Here is an 18,868-nt window from a genome sequence, read left to right as displayed (position 1 = left end):
CCCAGCAGGATCTGACCGATTTCTGTCTGTATTCTAGGATTTGACCTTTGGCCTTCTACTTGACACCACCAGCAGACTGGTTTTAGCACACCTGTGTTTATATAGATTATAACTGGCCATCAGTACACAATTCACAATTGTCTTTCTAAACTCCACTAGGTCTTCAAGTAACCCTTGTGTGAGTTTTGCTTTATTCTGGCTATTCATTTGGGAGACAAGGGCAGGAGATCTCTTTTTTTTTCTTTTTTTTTTATCTGATTTTTTTACAAATTTCCTCCTCCTCCCAGCCTCCCATTTCCCTCCCCCTCCTCCCACCCTTCTCCCCCTCCCCCCACTCCTCTCCCCCTCCCTCTCCAGCCCAAAGAGCAGTCAGATTTCCCTGCCCTGTGGTAAAGGAGATCTCTTTAAGCTTGAGACCAGCCTGGTCTTCTACATATAGAGCTTCAGGTCGGCCAGGGTGGACCTCTTTCTATTGGTAAGGTCTCACATAACCCAGACTGGCCTTGAATTTATTAAGTACCCAAAGAGAATCTTGAATTTATGATCCTCTTGTTTCTACCTTCCATTGCTGCTATATAATAATAATAATAATAATAATAATAATAATAATAATATATGCCATCATGGCAGATCGGTGTTGTATGTTGACAATATATGTGATCTTGTGTTTGCTAGGAAAGCACTCTACCAAGTGAGCTACATGTACACCCCCAGCCTATTTCAAAAACCAAAAGAAACTAACCAACAAAACCCCAAAGGGATAACAAAAACAACCAAAGAAACAATACTTTCACGGCTTCCCTAAAATTTCAGCTCCCTTCAAATCTGTGTCTAGTTAGACCCTTTTCCTTTTCACTTGTTTTCTCCTTTTCTTTACCTGAAACAACCTCCGGCATCCCTTACCACACTTATCTTTTAAACACTCCCCCTAAGTCACTTTGGAAGCCTTCTCTCCTACTTTCCTCTGTTCCTCCTCTCTTACTTTGTGCTAAGGAAGTTCATTTACCGATGGACACGTAGATGGGCGGTGAGCCCCTAGGCAACAATTCTGCTTTGTTTTTCTCCTTTCCCAGCTTTTGCAGTGTTGGCCTCTGGGCTTCACTGTAGGGTCACGGCCAAGCATTTGTGGTGAGTGAAGTTGGCGGGAGAATCGGAGCAAGGGGTTCTGCTTGCCAGGTTCTGAGCTGTCCAGGAGCATTCATTAGAGGCTGGGCTGAAGCTCACTCGCTACAGGAGGGAGGGGCAGGCCCAGGCTGAGCGTGGCCTGGGGCCAAGGGCGTCTAGAGCGGAGGGTGATGGGAGCTGCCTGTGCGGTAGGAAACACTTTTTAGGCGCTTGTTTTTTTTTTTTTTTTGGTTTTTTTTTTTTTTTTTTTTTTTGTACTATCGCTGGAACCCACTGCTGCAGCACCCCCATTTTCACAGCCAGCGTGAGTCAGCTGGGCCGGCTGCGGGACCGCGAGGGGAAGGTGGGTGAAGAGGGTGCCTCAGTCCCTGGGGAGGGCAGGACCGAGTGGTGACTAGAGCACCCTAGATGAGGTCCCTGCTCCCGCAGGACAGGTGAGCGCTGGGTCCTGCTGGCCGCTGGGTGGAGCTGCGTGAGCCACACTCCACACTCCACGGCGCCCTGGCCACTACACAGGTAACTCCCTTCTTGGGCCTCCCCGAAACCCCTCGGGCCTCAGTGCCCAGACCACCATATTTCCCCTGGGGCCATTTCGGCCCTGCCAGGAGCACACTTGGGGCCTGGATGCTTTTGTCCCTTTCCCGCTGGTGCCCACGCCCGGCCCATAGCCATTCGCTTCTTGCATAGTGCTTGAAAACCTGAGCGATCGAGCAGGCCTTTGGGACTAGGGGACGCCCACTTGCTCCCAGTGCCGTTGTAGCCTGTTCCCTAGCAGTAGCCAGTGACTTGGGGTCCAAATCGGCGCGTCCCTGGGGTGTGTCTCTCCTCACAGGATTCCGCACCCCCAAGCCCTACTCCCCCCCCCCCCCCCCCGTTTGTGGATCCCCGAGATGGCGTTAGCGGAAACGAAACCGCCTGCAGGGATGATTCGGATTTTGAGTCAGCTTTCAGCTTACAGGTTAAACAACAACCCTTTTAGCTGGCCTCAGCGTACCGAACACTACCGCCTGGGGGGAGGCCGACTTGTACTTTATGCCCAATAAATTTTCCACCTCACCTCGAGTCTGTGGGGTTTAGCCAACCCACAAAGGTCCTTGGTGCCCCTTTTCTAATCAGTTTTGATGATCATCGTCTTGGCTTAGTTTGTCAGTCACAAACATCATAAAACGGACTTATCCAGTAAGTACTGTTTTGTGTCTGATTTACATTACTTTAAAAATGAACAGCATTAGAAAGGTGTCTTTGGGTGTTTCTGTTGCTGTAGGCCTGCACGGTGGAATGGAGCCACATATGTTTGGCAAGTTGGAAATGAGATGTGCGTTAATAATGTGCATGTTTTCCCCCAAGGCTTAGTGCAAAGCTGGCGACATGAAGCTCACAAGTAGATTGCAGCATCCATTACAGCGTTTCTCTTTCCTTTAAGACAGGGTCTTAGCAAGCTCTCCTGAGTAAATTGGGAGCATGGGGGCCATGGGAGAGGGTTGAAGGGGAGGGGAGAGGAAGAAAGGGGAGCAGAGAAAAATGTAGAGCTCATTAAAAAAAAAAGAGAGACAGGGTCTTACGTAGCTCAAATTGGCCTCAAACTCATTCTCTAATCTCCACATCCCAAGTGCTTGGATTCAGGCCTGCACCAGCACTCGAAAACAATGATTACAATTTTGAACTTGTTGGGCTCAAAAATATTGTAAGATCTCAGGGAGGTGACTCCCAGCGCTCCCACTCATGAGGCTCAGGGAGGAGGACAGTGATGTGGTGGCTAGCCTGGACTACAGAGTGAGATTCCCTCATCTCAAAAATCAATCATCATCATCATCATTATTATGATTATTATTATGGAATGATGATGTAGCTGAGGCAGTAGGGTGCTTGTCTATAGTTTGCAGGAAATACTGTATTTGATCCCAGTACTATGTAAACCAGGGATGGTGGTGGTTTCCCATGGCTACATTTTGAGTTCAAGGCCAGACTAGGCTACCAAAAGGAAAATATATATTTATTGTTTATGGCATCTCTTTGTTCTTTTTTTTTCAAGATAGTTTCTCTGTGTAACAGCTCTAGCTGTCCTGGAACTAGTGTTGTGCCCTGATTATGACCCCCAGAGAGAGACCACCAGAGAGGCCCAGACTGTAATAAGCAAGGTTTAATCAGCATAATACAAACATGTTTGGAACTCCTCTCCATCCCCGTTACAGCGAGGTAGAGAGGAGTTGTATCTCCTCTGTGGGGTAAGCTTTTTAAAGGCATAACTACAAAGAGACTCTTTGAAGCTGCTTTGGCATGGATGCAAGGACTTTTGCTCCCCCCCCCAATCTTGCTAAGTCAGCTTATTCCTTATTCTTATAGCAAGGCTACTGTTCTTGAGTTAGGCCATCTTTATCAGCCTGAACCAGGTTGCTGGCTGGGCTGAGCTAAGTGACCTTGTGCTCAGAATCTCCCAGGTGGGAGAGGAGAAGGCCACTATCTTCCTGGGAAAACATTCTGCGAGGAAATTTCTTCTTGTCTCTTTGAGAATAAGGGGTGAGGGTTCCACACTAGCTCTGTAGACCAGGCTAGCCTCAAACTCACAGAGATCTGCTTGCCTCTGTGTCCTGGGAGCTGAGTTTAAAGGCATGTGCCCAACTCCTCTTACTTTGCTTTAATTAAAACATTGCATTTATGTATATGTATATACGTGTACATGTATGTGTGTGGGCAAATGTGAATGTCCTTCCTATAGTCTTAAATTTTTTTCCAAACTTATTTGCTTAGGAAGGGTAGAAAGGACTGAGATGGACATGTAACTCAGTAGGTAGGATACATGAAGCCCTGAGTTCAGTCCCCAGCACTGCATAAAACAATAAAAGCCAGGTGTGGGGCTAGTGTAATGGCTCAAGCTAGTTAAAAGTGCTTTTGGAGCAAGCCTTGAGGACCTGGTTTCAATTCCCAGAACTCATGTAAAAAAAGCTGAGTGCAGCTGGGCCTGGAGCTCAGTACCAGAATGCTTGCCTAGCATGTGTGAGGCCTTGCATTCAATCCTCAGTACTAAAAAACCTGCAAAAAGAAATCTGTAATAATTTTTTTTTTTTTTTTTGCTGGCTGTGGTGGCATATAGACCATGCCTCAAAACAGAGTGAAAGGAGAGAAGTAACGCCTGGAAATTGTCCTCTGATGTCACTCTGTAGGACTTTCAGAGCTAGGGAGATGGTCTAATTGGTGCTTGCCTCGAAAACATGAGGATGTAAGTTTGATCCCCAGAACCCATATAAAAAGTCTGACCATAGTGACACATGTCTGTAATTCTAGCTCTGGGAGGATGGAGATAGGAAATTCCATGCGGCTCACTGGACAGCCAGCCTAGCCTAATAGGTGAGCACCAGACAAATGAGAGACCCATGTCTCAAATGAAGATACATCTAAAGTTGTCCCCTGGCTTCCATATGCATCTCCATTGATAGGAATACATGGGTGTGCACACAGAAGCACATGCAAAAAAGAGAGGGGATATGTTGTTTTTAATATATAGAAAACTAACAATTGTCCACAATTCACTCACCTACATATACTAGCGTGGTGATTTATTTTTTTGCTAAATTAGGAAATGGACAATTAAGATTTTCCTCTTAACATGAAAAAACATAGATGAGTCTCCATAATATTTACATTATATATCAATTTACCCCCATGCAACAAAGTTATTTCTTTTCTTTTTCGACAGTCTCATGTAGTCCTTGCTAGCCTTGAATTCCTGATCTTCCTGCTTCAACGTCCCATGTACTGGGATTACAGGTATACATCTTGCCTATCTGAGATGAGAGCTCATTTCTTTTTTAGGGTCAAAATATATTTAAAACCATTGAGACTTTTATTCCACTTTCCAGATAAAAGAAAGTGTAATTGCCTTGCCTACATACAGTTTGCACAGCCTGGAAACATTTTCCTATGCTTCTAAATCTTAGGGAAATGTAGTTTGTCATGCAAAAACTAAGTACAGTTCAGAATCGAAGTGAATGGAAAGTCAAGGGAACAGAGGTAGCTGCTTTCTTGGTAGGAAATAGCCTTAGTTTTCTGTCTAGTGGTAGGAATAAAAGCCGCAGAATCAAGGGAGGGTAGTAGTTGGCAAGTATGATGAAAGTGTAAGAGCTGGAGAGATGGCTTAGTAGTTAAGAGCACTGGCCGCTCTTCCAGAGGACCTAGGTTCAGTTCCCAGCACCTACATGGCAGTTCACAACTGTCTGTAACTCCAGTTCCAGGCATTTGCAGGCACCAAACATGCACATGGTGCATAGATATATATGCAGATGAAATAACCATATATGTAAAATAATAAAAATTTTAAAAAGAAGCAGTGTAATTATACATGTGTATGAAAATGTCACAACAAAAACCCATTGCTTTGTATGATAACTGGAAAAATAACGAAAAGAAAAGAAGCCTACAAAATAATACTGTCTGTAGTCCTAGAATGTGGGAGGTGGAAGCAGGAAGGTTAGGAGATCAAGGCCAGCCTTAGCTACACAGGGAAATGGAGGCCAGCTTAGGCTATATGAGACCATGTCTTGAAAACAACAGGAACAGCGGTAGCAACAGCAGCAAGTACACCTGCTCCACCCTGACAGCACCAGACTGGATGTGGTGGTGTGCACCTGCAATTCCAGGACTCAGTGAATTGATAAGGACGAACATGAGCTCCAGGAAAGTTTACTATAGATAGTGAAGCCCTTTCTCAAAGAAAAATCAAAACCCAAAAAACTGGTTTCCAAAGGTTTGAACATTTAGACAGAAAAAAATGCTATGTACTTTTGGAATTATAGTTCGATATGCTCTCTACTGATGAGAGAAGGTTTCTACTCTGTGACCCTTTCATTTCTTTTTCTTAGGCCTTTTTTTTTTTTTACTCTATATGAGATGCTGTAGCCAATGTTGGTCTAGAACTCTCAGTGAGCCTCCTGTGTCAGTCTCCTGAGAGTACAGGTTAGGTGCTGCCTTGGACTCTTATTTATTTATATGCTTTTGGTTTTGTTTAAGACAGAGTCTTGCTATGTAGCCCTGGCCTGGCCTAGTACTCCCTATGTAGCCCATATTAAACTCAAAGTATTGGTAATCCTGCCTTGGCCTCTTTAGTTTTTCTTTTTAATTCTTTGAGACAGGGTTTTACTCTGTAGCCACAACTGGCCTGGAACTTGCTATGTAGATCAGGCTAGCCTTGATCTTATGGATATCTGTTCTGCCTCCTGAGTGCTGGGACTAAAGGATTGAGTCACCATACTAACTAACTTTATGTTGTTGTTGAGACTGTGTCTTATTCTTTAACACAGTTGGGCGTGCAACTCATGTAGACTGATCTGTGTTTGAACTCCAAACTATCTTCCTGCTTCACTCTTTGGAGTACTGGGATTAGAGGCATTGGCTACCTTGCCCATTATTTTTTCAGATCTGACTTTTTGTTTGTTTGTTTTCCAAGACAGGTTTCTTTGTGTGTAGCCCTTGCTCTCCTGGAATTCATTCTGTAGACCAGGCCATCCCTCAAACTCACAGGGATGCCTCTGTTTCCCAAGTGCTGGGATTAAAGAGCCACCAGCTCAAATCTGATTCTTAATTTGGTTGTTTCTCAGATTGCATTTGGGTATTGGCAGCCACCCATTTGCCCGCCAATGAAGTATATCCTGGTTACTGGTGGGGTCATCTCAGGCATTGGTAAAGGGATCATCGCCAGCAGCATTGGGACCATTCTCAAGTCATGTGGACTCCGAGTTACTGCCATCAAAATCGACCCCTATATTAACATCGATGCTGGGACTTTCTCACCTTATGAACATGGTATGAAAATGAATATTTTCTTTTTAAAGTGCTAAAGTAATTTGCAGTGCTTTCTTGTGTGTGTTTAAATATTTATTTACGTGCATATGTGTCTGTAGATGCCGTGTGTATGCAGGTGCCTACAGAGGTTGGAAGAGAAAGGTCCCCTGGAGCTGGAGTTACAGGTGGATGTGAGCTACCTGTCGTGGCTGCTCTGGGACCTGAACTCTGGTTCTCTTCAAGAGCAACAAATACTCTGAATTGCTGAGCCATCCTCTTATCTTGTGTTTTGGGTCATTTCTCTAGCATAGGCTTACAAAAATAGATTTTCTGGATCATTCCATAGAAATGTGTGAAAGTTCTTAAGGCTTTTGATTCATGTTTCAGATCAGTGATGACATTCCACATAGTCAAGTCTTATGGAGGCATACCACTTTCTATGGACTATATCTTGTTTTATTTTTATCACAAAATACATTTCTCTTAACATTTCCCCTGCTGGAGTAACTGTTATTAATATTGACATGTTTGGTAGGTATACATACATGAGTGAGTGCATCTGTGGTTAAATGTGTATATGTGTGTGTGTGTGAGAGAGAGGGAGAGAGGGAGAGAGGGAGAGAGGGAGAGAGGGAGAGAGAGAGAGAGGGAGAGAGGGAGAGAGAGAGATTGAGATTGTGATAGATGTGGAGGAAAGAAGGAGGTTGATCTCTGATGTCTTCTTTGATTATTTTCCACCTTATATTGTGAGGTGGGATGTCTCATTTGAACCCAGAGCCTGTTGGTCTGGCTAGTCTAGCTAGCCAACTTCTTGCAGGGATCTCCTGTCTCTGTGTCCCAAGTGCTGAGTGTTGGAGTGTTAGGATCATAGGCAGGCTATTGTGCCTACCTGGCATTGACACACGTGCTGGGAATCTGAACTATGTCCTTAGGTTTGTGTAGCCAGTGCTACACAAACACACTGTGACATCTCCCTGGCCCTGACGTATTTTTTTGATCATACTATAGCCAAGGCTGACCTGAAATTCACTCTAGTTCAGGCAGACCTCAGATTCATAGTTTTCCTCCCATCTCAACTCCCTGAGTTCTGGGATTATAGGTGTAAGTCACCACAACCAGGCGTTTTGATAAGTATAATTAGTTATTTTAAAAAATCACTAATACCAGGTTTGGTAACACATGTCTATAATCCCATAATTTGAGAGATGAGACAGGAAGAATGGGGCTTCAGGGAGGGAATCAAGGCCAATTCTAGTCAGCTACATAGTCAGAGGCCAGCTTGGGCTACGGAGACCCTTCCTGTCTGCCAACAACTACAACTTTAAGGCAAGCATGGGCTACTTCGGACCTATCTCAAAACAAAAACAAAGTGCCACATAACTGTAGAGAAGTGTTTGTATCCCAAGCACCCATCCAAAAGCCAGGCATCGTGTTGAGCTTCTGAAACTCCAGCATTGTTGAGGCGGGGAAAAATGGGTCTTAGCAGAATGAATGCCTTCCAGTTTCAGTGGGAGACGAGTTCAGGTGCAGAGCAATTGAAAAAGACACCCTGGCCTCCAGATGTACACACCTACTTGTACACTTGCGCCCACATTGCCAAATATCCACAGAAACATATACGTACATCACACACCAAAATAAAAGGCTTTAGTTTGTTTTTTTTTTTTTTTTTGGTTTTTCGAGACAGGGTTTCTCCGTAGCTTTTGGTTCCTGTCCTGGAACTAGCTCTTGTAGCCCAGGCTGGCCTTGAACTCACAGAGATCCATCTGCCTCTGCCTCCTGAATGCTGGGATTAAAGGCATGCGCCACCACCGCCTGGCTAAGGCTTTAATTTTTTGGTATTTACTTGTATTTTTATTACTTTTGTGTGTGTGTGTGTGTCTCAGGTTTGAATTCAGATTGTCAGGTTTGGCAGCAAGCACCCCTACTCGCTGAACCATCTCATAGGCCCTCAAACCTTTTTTAGATGCAAGCAGAAAAGTGCATAAATCTTAAATGTACGGCTTTGATGATGAATTTTATCTAAATGAACTTACTGTGTAACCAGCCTTGACCAAAGAACAAAAATCACCTTTGTGGGGCTGGCCAAATGGCTCAGTGGGTAAAGTGGCTTGCTGCCCAACACTACAAACCTAATGATCCTACTGTTCCTCAGAACCCATCACACGGTAGAAGGAGATAAACAACTTCATAAAATTGTCCAGTGATTTCACATGTGAGCCTTGGCACAGGAGCCCCCACTCCATCATGCACGAGCACAATGATAATAAAATATTATAAAGGAAAATAGTGAAATCCCTTTTGTGTCCCTTGTTCTTGATCCTTAAGTCTCAGGGTATCTTCTGTCCTGTTTTGTAGCATAAAACCTTGCATTAGTTTTACTTTTTTCCCCTTCCTTTTTGGAGGTGAGTTGTGTGCTTCCAACTACTAGGCTCAAGCAATCCCTTTAACTCACTCTTCTAGTATCTGGAACTGTAGGCTACCATACCCAAAGAGCCTGCCTGTCTTCCTTCCTTCCTTCCTTCCTTCCTTCCTTCCTTCCTTCCTTCCTTCCTTCCTTCCTTCCTTCCTTCCTTCCTTCCTTCCTTCCTTCCTTCCTCCCCCCTTTCTCTTTTGATGGTCCAGCCTTAAGAATTAATTTCTAAAAATAAATTGGTAAATGACTCTTTCCAATTCGAAAAATAAGGGGGTTTTGCAAACTTTTGACACACGTGTGTGTGCAAGCATGCACACGCACGTATCTGTTGTATGTGTGTGTGCATGTGCGCGAAGTGTTACAAGTTCTGGGATTATAGGTATGAGTTTTCTTGCCTGACTGAAAAATAATCTGTTCAAAGTAAGTTTTAATTTTTCCATTGTATTTTGATCATAGGTGAAGTGTTTGTTTTAAATGATGGTGGAGAAGTTGATTTGGACCTGGGAAATTATGAAAGATTCTTGGACATTAATCTTTATAAGGACAACAACATCACCACTGGGAAGATATATGAGCATGTGATTAATAAGGAGAGGCGTGGTGATTTCCTGGGGGAGACTGTTCAAGGTATTTTACTATATAACATTATGGACCCTGTGTGCTAAGCATCATTCAGAGGAAACTTTGTATTTAACAGAAATGAGAAGGTTGTGGGCCCTGAAATCTGTGCTTTCTTTTCTTTTTTACTCAGAAATATAAAGAGTGCCCCTTGTCAATGTACCTGAATATACTTTTTAGCAGTTTTTATTACTAGATAATATTTTTAATTTTCTTTTTTGAGACAGGGTCTCATGTAGCCCAGGCTAGCCTTTAAGTTACTGTGTAGCCAGGGATGGCCTTGAATGTGATGATCCTCCAGCCTCCACCTCTTTAAGTGCTGGGATTATAGGCATATACTACTACAGCAGTTTATGTGGTGTTATGGATCAGATCCAGTGCTTTGTGCAGGCTAGGCAAGAACCCTAACTGAGCTATACCCCCAGGTCCTGATTTTATTTATTTTTGTTGGTTTTGAGACAGAGTCTCACTGTGTAGATCTGGCTTGCCTGGAACTAGCTATGTAGACCAGGTTGGCTTTGAACTCATAAAGATCCACCTGCCTCTGTGTATTAGTCACTTTTTTTCTTTTTTCATTTTATTTTTTAAATAAAGTATATTTTTCCTGATCAAATGGAGGATTTCTAAAAAATATTTATTTTTATTTTATCTGTTGGTGTTTTGCCTGAATGTGTGTCTGTGTGAAGGTGTTGGAACCTCTGGAGCTAGAGTTAAAGATAGTGATGAGCTGCTTTGTGGGTGCTGGGAATTGAACTCAGGTCCTCTGAAAGAAGAGCTGGTGATTTTAACTGCTTAGCCATCTCTCCAGCCCCATTAGTCACTTTTCTATTGCTGTGATAAAAACATGATCAAGGCACCTTATTGGGTAGTATATTTGGGCTTATGGTTCCAAAGATATGAGTCCATTGCCATCACATGTGATGGGGGACACAAAGCAGTAGGTACACATGGCTGCTGGAGTAGCAAGCTGAGAGCTCACACCTTGAGCAACAATCAAGAAGCACAAAGAGCATACTGGGAATGGTATGAGGCTTTTAAACTCACAAAGCCCACCTCCAGTGACATGCTTCCCTCACTTCTTAGGTCCCACCAACTAGGGACCAATGTCTAAGACTGTGTATTCAAATGTCTAAGACTGTGGGAAACATTCAAATCAGCCCATTGTGTTTTTCTGTGTGCTGGGATTAAAGGTGTATGCCATTACCACCCAGCTTTTGTTTTCGTTTGAGTCAGAGTTTCTCTGTGTAGCCCTGGCTGTCCTGGAACTTTTTCTGTAGACCAGGCTGGCCCTGAACTCACAGAGATTCGCCTGCCTCTGCCTCTGCCTCCCAAATGCTGGGATTAAAGGTGTGTGCCACCACCACCTGGCTTGTTTTTTTTTAAGACAGTGTCTCATATAGTAGTCTGGAGTGGGCTGGCCTGGAATTTACTTTGACTGGCTTTAAACTCATGGCAATCATTTTGCTTCAGTCTGCTGAGTGCTGGCTTATCCCTGGCCTTGTTGCTATTATTTTATTACATTTATTTTTATTCTGTAGGTATATGTCTATGTATCTTTGTGGATTCTTGCATGCCATGGCGCACATGTGGAAGTCAGAGGACAACTGCAGGAGTTGGTTCTCTTGTGGGGTCTGGGAGTGGAACTCTGGTCTTCAGGCTTATTGGCAATCACCCTTACTCACGGATCATCTCGTCAATAATTATTATTGTTTTAAACTATTGAGTTCATGAACTGCATGCACACTTGTAATCCCAGCAGTTGAGAGGTGGAGACAGGAAAAGTTCAAAGTCATCTTTACCTACAAAGCAGGTTTTAGGCCAGCCTGAGCTATATGAGCCATTGCCTCAAAAAGAAAATCATCGGGGGCTGGAGAGGTTGCTCAGGAATTAAGAGCACTTCTTCTTGCAGAGAACCCTAGTTTAGTTTGCAGCACCCATAAGGTGGATAATAACTGTGTATATCTCCAGTTCCAGGGGAGCCAATGTCCTCCTCTGTCTTCTAAAGGCACCAGGCATGATGGACATGCATATATGCAGGAAAAACAGTCATATACATAAAATAAGTAAAATTTAAAAAGGAAGAAAACAATTAAATTCTTCAGTCCGTACTGGTTCCAGTGGTGGAGACAATGGCACAAGATCTCCAGCTGGTCTCGTTTGCCTGGTGGCTTTCACGTCATTTGGGAAGTCCATATACTTCCTTTCTCATGAAGTAACCTGCTGTGTTTTTTTTCCTTTTTCTGCAGTTGTCCCCCATATTACTGATGCTATCCAGGAGTGGGTCATGAATCAAGCCAAGGTGTCCGTGGATAGTGATAAGGAAGAACCCCAGATATGCGTTATTGAGGCAAGCGTGGACCTTTTCTTCATAAGCTACCGCCTTGCTGGCTTTTTAAGCATCCAATTTTCCTTCACTCTCCCCTCTTTGGTATGGTAAATTAGGCTGGGGGTGGGGTTCCAGCAGGGAACAACAGAGATGGTCACGAGTTAGTTATTAAAGAGATAATCACACATTCTCTGGGGGTGAGTACGCAGTGGTCTGTGTGTGTGGACAGGTGAGTAACATAGTCAGTGCTGGGGTTGGAGCCTGGAATGGATACTTTCTTCTGTCCCTGAGGAGTCTATAGACCCACTGTTCATACAAATGAACTGTATGATATTGTTTATTTGACAACAGGGTCTTAGGTAACCCAGGCTGGCCTTGAACTTGATATATAGCCAATAAAGCCTTTGAACTCCTGATCCTTCTGCCAAGTGCTAAGATTACAGGCATGTGTCATTCCTCCTGGTTTATGCCATGCTGGGGATGGGATCCTGGATTTCATGTGTGCTAGGCACATATCTTACCAACTGAGCTACATTCCTATCCCAGAGTGTATTTTAATTTCTAGTATTGGAGAAATATTTGCAGAGTGCTGTGGAAAGTAGAGATTGGGTTGGGAAAGTCAGATGGTGGAGGTGGGAGGTGATATCAACCATTCAAGAAAGCAGCATTTGAATTTAGCACTTGTTGACTGCCTTGACTTTTCTCTCATTCCTTTATGGTTGTAGAATGTAGTATGTTATGCAGACTGTTTTCTACCTGGGCGTTCCTTCCTTGCTGATTTTTTTTTAGAACTTTTTTCTTTTTTTTTTTTTTAAAGATTTATTTGTTTATTTATTGTGTATGCAACATTCTGCCTCCATGTATGCCTGCAGGCCAGAAGAGGGCACCAGATCTTATTACAGATGGCTGTGAGCCACCATGTAGTTGCTGGGAATTGATCTCAAGATCTTTAGAAGAACAGTCAGTGCTCTTAACCTCTGAGCCACCTCCGCAGCCCCCTCCTTCCTGATTTATATCAAGGAAGTACATCCTCTTAAAAATGAAAATGCGTGTGTGTGTGTGTGTGTGTGTGTGTGTGTGTGTGTGTGTGTGTGTCCTAGTGCTCATGTGGATGTCACAGGACAACCTTGAGTGTTGGCCCTCGGCTTCCACATCCACCTTGTTTGAGGCAGGGTCTCTACAACTCACTCCTTTGTATACCAGGCTAGCTGGCTTATGAGCTTCTGATGATCCTCTTGCCTCCACATCCCACATCTTGGCAAGCCTACACTATAGTTACAGACACTTGTGCTACTATAGCTGGTTTTCATGTGGGTTCTGGGGGTCTGAACTCAGGTTGTCAAGCCTCGCACAGTAAGTACTTCGCCACTGAGCCATCTCCTTCGCCCTAGTGTTTCCTTTTTAAACATATTTATAAAAGACAGTCTCATATACCCCTGGCCCTAAACTCTACTATGTAGCCAAGAATGACCATGAATTTCTGAGCCTTCTGCCTCCACCTTCCTAGTGCTGAGATTACAAGCATGCATCACTATATCCAGTTTTATATGGTACTGGGGTTGGATTCAGAGCTTCAGACTCTACCCCGTTCTAAGTTTTCTTGTTATTATTTTATGAATCAGTGAGTTTATCAATCCTGCTTAGGAAGCAGAGGTGAGTTAAAATAAAAGCCAGGCATGGTGATACACATCTTTATTCCCAGCAGAGGCTGGCAGATTTCTGTGAGTTTGAGGCCAGCATGGTCTATGTAGAGAGTTTCAGGCCAATCAGGGCTATATAGTAGGACCCTGTCTAAAAAAGCAATAACGACAAAAATTACAGGTGAGGGATTACTTAAAGAAGGCTGGATGGCACCAAAATAGCATAAATTTCCAATAAATTCCCACCTAGTTATGGAAGATGACCTCTTGGAAGCTGCATCATGGAGTCCTCCCTTGCAGCTAACTTTTCACTTCTTTGTTTTTGTCCAAGATCATATATAGTACCAAGTGCTAGTGTATGTTTCTTAAACATTTATACTTGTGATCAAGTTTTTGTTTGTGTCTGACTTTTTTGAGACAAGGTTTCACTCTCTAGTCCAGGCTAACCTGGGATTAATTATGTAGCCTATGCTAGCCCATAACTCAGAGCAGTCCTTGTGCCTCAGCTTCCCAAGTGCTAGAATTATAGTAGTACGCCACCACTGCTAACCATGTAATATTTTAACTTATAAGTTGAATATAATGAAAGATTGAGAATAATAAAATAGAAAAATTATAACAATAAATTATAATGCAAGTTATTTAAAACTTATGGATTATCAATTTTGGAGTTTTAAGTTTAATAAATGCAAATTTACAATAAGAAAGTATTATCACAAGGGTCTGAACACAGTGATAATAGGAACTTCCAAATGGGTTAAGAGGCTGCAGTGCCACAATAGACCACATGAGGGCAGGAACAGATAAGATTTAAAGTCTTGGTCCTTTTCCTTATGTTCCAGTGATAATTTAAAGGATCCCCTTCAAAAAGCACAAGATGAAGCTGAGTTTGGGGTCCGGCAATCCAGCACTCCAGAGACTGGGGAAGGAGTTTGAAGCTAGCCTGGGCTACATATTGAGCTCCAGTCCTGTCTGAGCTACAGAGTCAGACTCTGTCCCAAAAAACTACCTCCCCCGCAAAACAAAACAAAACAAAACAAAACAAAAAAACCCCAAAACAAAACAAAACAAAACAAAACAAAACAAAAAACCTACCCACATTAACAAGCCAGGTGGTGGTGGTATAGGCCTTTAATCCTAGCAGAGGCAGGTGGATCTCTGTGAGTTCGAGGCCAGATTGATCTACAGAGTTAGTTCTGTGACATCCAGCGCAACACAAAGAAACACTGTCTCAAAAACAAAACAAAAACCACACTAACAAACACCAAAATAAAACCAGAAGGGGGTTAAGGGCATATAGCTCAGCAGTGGAGCACTTGCTTAACATATGTGAGACTCTGGATTATGTCCCCGCAACACAAGAACACAAAGGACAGAATCCTCTCAGACATTCCCATATAGTTTGGTTTAAGTACAGACTTTTCTTTAGTTTTTTTTTTTTTCCAGACAGGAGCACGCAATGTAGCCTTGGCTGGCCTGGAACTGGTATGTTGACCTTGAACTCACAGAGATCCACCTGCCCCACCAACTTCTATCCTGAGCCCTGAGATTAAAGGTGATAGTTACCGTGCCTGGTCTGTCTTTTAAATTATACTTATTTTTGTGTGCATCTGTGCTGTATGTGTGTACGTGTGTGCATATGCGTTCAAATACCTGTGGAAGCCGGGCTCAACACTGGTTATCTTCCTCAGTTGCCCATCACCTTATTGTTTGAGACAGGGTCTCATGAACCTGTAGCTCAATGATTTGGCTGGACTGGCTGGCTAAATATGCCTGTCTCTGTTCCCACCTTCTGGGGTGAGGTCACAGACATGTACTATGCTGGTGTTACAGACACTACTGTGCACAGCTTTGTACATTTGCTGTGAATCCTAACTCGTGTCCTCCTACTTACCTGGAGGTCAATATTGACTGAGCCACTGTCCCTGTTTGTATTTATTGAGACAGTGTTTCTAAACGTATTTCAAGCTAACCTTGACGTTAGTATGTAATCCAGGTTGGCCTTGAATTTGCAGCAATATTTCAGCTTCAATCAGCCTCCTGAGCACTGCTGAGATTACACCTCAGGCCTTCTTCCTCCTGCTGCTGCCATTAGAGCCACCTCTTCTTTTTCCCCTCCCTCCCTCCCTCCCTCCTTCCCTCCCTCCCTCCCTCCCTCCCTCCCTCCCTCCCTCCCTCCCTCCCTCCCTCCCTGTCTCAGAAAAGAAAAACAAAACAAAATAAAACAAAAGTATTTCTAAACCAAGTGTGGTGATTCATGTTACATGATCAAGGCTAGCCTGGGCTATCTATGTAGAAGTCCAGGCCACCCTGGGCTACAGTATGAAACTCTTCCAAAAGTAATTAATTTCTTATCTGGTCGTTGTGGTATATGCCTTTAATTCCAGCACTTGGGAGGCAGAGGTAGACAGATCTCTGACTTCAGAGTCATCCTGGTCTATATAGAAAGTTCCAGGTCAGCCAGGACTATATGGTCAGATTCTGTTTCTAAAGAAAAATTACTTAACTTCAAAAGCAAGAAAATTCCATTGGTTTGTGTGCTATGGAAGATGTTTGGTTATTTGTGCCTTATTTTTCTTTTCCACCCTCAGCTGGGAGGCACTATTGGAGACATCGAAGGAATGGCATTTGTGGAAGCATTCCGACAATTCCAGTTTAAAGCAAAAAAGGAAAATTTCTGTAATATTCATGTCAGCCTTGCACCACAGGTGAGCGTTTCCACAGAAGTCTGCAGATAGTAACTTTGATCAGTTTTGCACTGATATTTTATGTGACCTGTCTTTGAAATTCAAGAGCCATAAGTTGTCCAGTTGTTCTGATGGGGACTCATTTCTTTTTAGCTCTGTGTTACTGGAGAACAAAAAACCAAACCCACACAAAACAGTGTCCGTTCGCTGAGGGGGTTGGGCTTGTCTCCAGATCTGGTGAGTTAAGTGCAGTGGGTAAGTTTGTCTCTAAGGTCTTTTGGAGTAGGACCTCCATGTCACAGGCTCTAACAGCCACTAACAATGGTTTATTTCCTTTTTTGGTGTTGGTGCTGGGGATGGAACCGAGAGCATATGCTAAGCATGTATTTTCTACCTTTAAACGACACCCAGTCCCTTCATCTTTAACGCACCATCTGAGTCATCTGTCCCTCTCAAATGGTTCTGATGACAGTAAACTGTTTTGTGTCTGGCATCCAGGAAAAGAATATTTCTCTATCCTTAATTTGGTTCCTTTTATAGCAGACAAGATACAATGCTCTGTCATTTGTAAGGTTCCTGGCTCCTTCAGAGCGAATGTAAAACCTTGGGATTTTCATCTGTCCCTTCAACGACTGGCTATCTTTGCTCTGAGCTTTAGTCTAAGAGGCATTCATGTGTTGCTATATCAGATTATCCAGTTACAGCCAGCATCTTTTGTGTTTGTGTGTGTGTGTGTGGGGGGGGGTGAATTAGGAGTCCACAAAGCAGCTGCCTTCTTTTTTTTTTTCAGGACAGTATTTTTCTGTGTAAGAGCTCTGGCTGTCCTGGAACTTGATTTGCAGACCAGTCTGACCTCGAACTCACAGAAATCCTCCTGTCTCTGCCTCCTGAGTGCTGGGATTAAAGATGTGTACCACTACTGCCTGGCACAGCTGCCTATTTTTATAAATAAAAATTTATGGACATACAGTTATTTACTTACGTATAGTCTGTGTAAAGAAATAGTCTGTGTTTTGGCAAGTCTATAGTAGGACCCGGAGTGCCTTACCTGGAAAGCTAAACTGTTTCCTGTGGGACCCTTTAGTGAAAGTTTGTTAACTTCTGATCCACCTTCTCTTCTGTTTCATGAAACAGCCCTGTAGAGCTTTTAACTCTTCACCAGAGACATTTTTGATATTTTCTTCCTGGTAGATTTCTGTTGAACTTAGTGAGACATGCTTATGCTAGTGGCCAGACCAATTTTTCATGCTACAGAGGAATGCCCAGAGTGAATAAGTACATACTTGGTCTAGTCTTGTAAAAAAAAAAAGAATAAAAGGATTTTCTGACAATGAATTGGGCAATTTGATCACCCCTGTTTCCATGTATTGATCCATGCATAACTGGCTTTCACAGATTGTCTGCCGTAGTTCCAAACCTATTGAGATGGCTGTGAAGGAGAAGATTTCTATGTTTTGTCATGTGAACCCTGAGCAGGTTGGTGCTTAATGTTTTTTATATTAAAATTTGTGTGTGTGCGCGCATGTGTGTGTGAGTGTGCATGTGTGTGTGCGCGCTTCTGCCATGACCTATGTGTAGAGTTCAGAGGACAATTTTGTGGATGGATTCATTCTCTCCTACCTTTAGGTTGGTTTCACCTGTCAAAATCAAGTTGTAAGGATATGTGACAAGTACTTTTACTCGTTGAGCTACAGGGTCTCACGTAGCCCAGGCTGACCTCGAATTTCTGATTCTCCAACATTCCATGTGCTGAGAACATAGTCATAAGCCCCCACTTTAAGCTCAGGGTGGGCATTTTAGCTCAGTGAAGCTTCTAGTAAGAGAACTGTGTACTGTTTCTTTAGCATTTTTTTTATCCTGTGTTTTGACGGGATACTTACTGCCTCGTTCAGTTTTCTTCTGTACCTTTTATAGCTTAACACACCTTAAACTGCACAAGTGTGCTGACATTCATGCTGTGTTTTATGATCATGTAGGTGGCCTAGCTGGTTTCATTACTCCATAAATTACCATAATTTAGGCTCTAGCCTTCTGTTCTGTAGGACTTTCAGCCTGGGTATTCTGACATTTAGATGATCTTTTTCTTTCTAGCTCTGGTTCCCAATAAGCCTATGGTATGAGGGGTTGCAGTTGGCTGCAGGTTATAAGGAGTGGTGTGAAAAAAGAGTGGCTTGAATGGAGGTCAGGAACAGGGTGAGGCTTGCTAGCAACCATTCATGTGAGCTCTGGGTTCTCTTGACAGCTGCTTGGTGGGGTATCTATGTTTGGGGTGTAGGCGAGT

At 43.3% G+C, this 18,868-nt stretch overlaps 1 protein-coding gene across 3 annotated transcripts in view; it reads left to right on the top strand.

Moving 5' to 3' along the window:
- Positions 1 to 1,394: 1,394 nt before the first annotated feature.
- Positions 1,395 to 18,868, top strand: part of LOC121444776 (CTP synthase 2) — a 123,781-nt gene continuing 106,307 nt past the window's right edge. Inside the window, exons 1-7 of one of the 3 annotated variants that reach the window (XM_041646694.1) lie at positions 1,395 to 1,468; positions 6,717 to 6,921; positions 9,773 to 9,943; positions 12,181 to 12,281; positions 16,492 to 16,608; positions 16,741 to 16,824; positions 17,983 to 18,063. In XM_041646694.1, the coding sequence (XP_041502628.1) occupies positions 6,756 to 6,921; positions 9,773 to 9,943; positions 12,181 to 12,281; positions 16,492 to 16,608; positions 16,741 to 16,824; positions 17,983 to 18,063 (720 nt within the window). In that variant the 5' untranslated portion in view covers positions 1,395 to 1,468; positions 6,717 to 6,755. The other 2 variants (XM_041646692.1, XM_041646695.1) reach the window with 2 other exon arrangements.

Source organism: Microtus oregoni, unplaced genomic scaffold (assembly GCF_018167655.1).
Source record: "Microtus oregoni isolate MIOR12 unplaced genomic scaffold, Mior012 000140F_ref0000409, whole genome shotgun sequence".
Classification (NCBI taxonomy): domain Eukaryota; kingdom Metazoa; phylum Chordata; class Mammalia; order Rodentia; family Cricetidae; genus Microtus; species Microtus oregoni.
The sequence above is the reverse complement of the archived record's forward strand: the minus strand, read 5'-3'. Positions and strand labels throughout refer to the sequence as shown.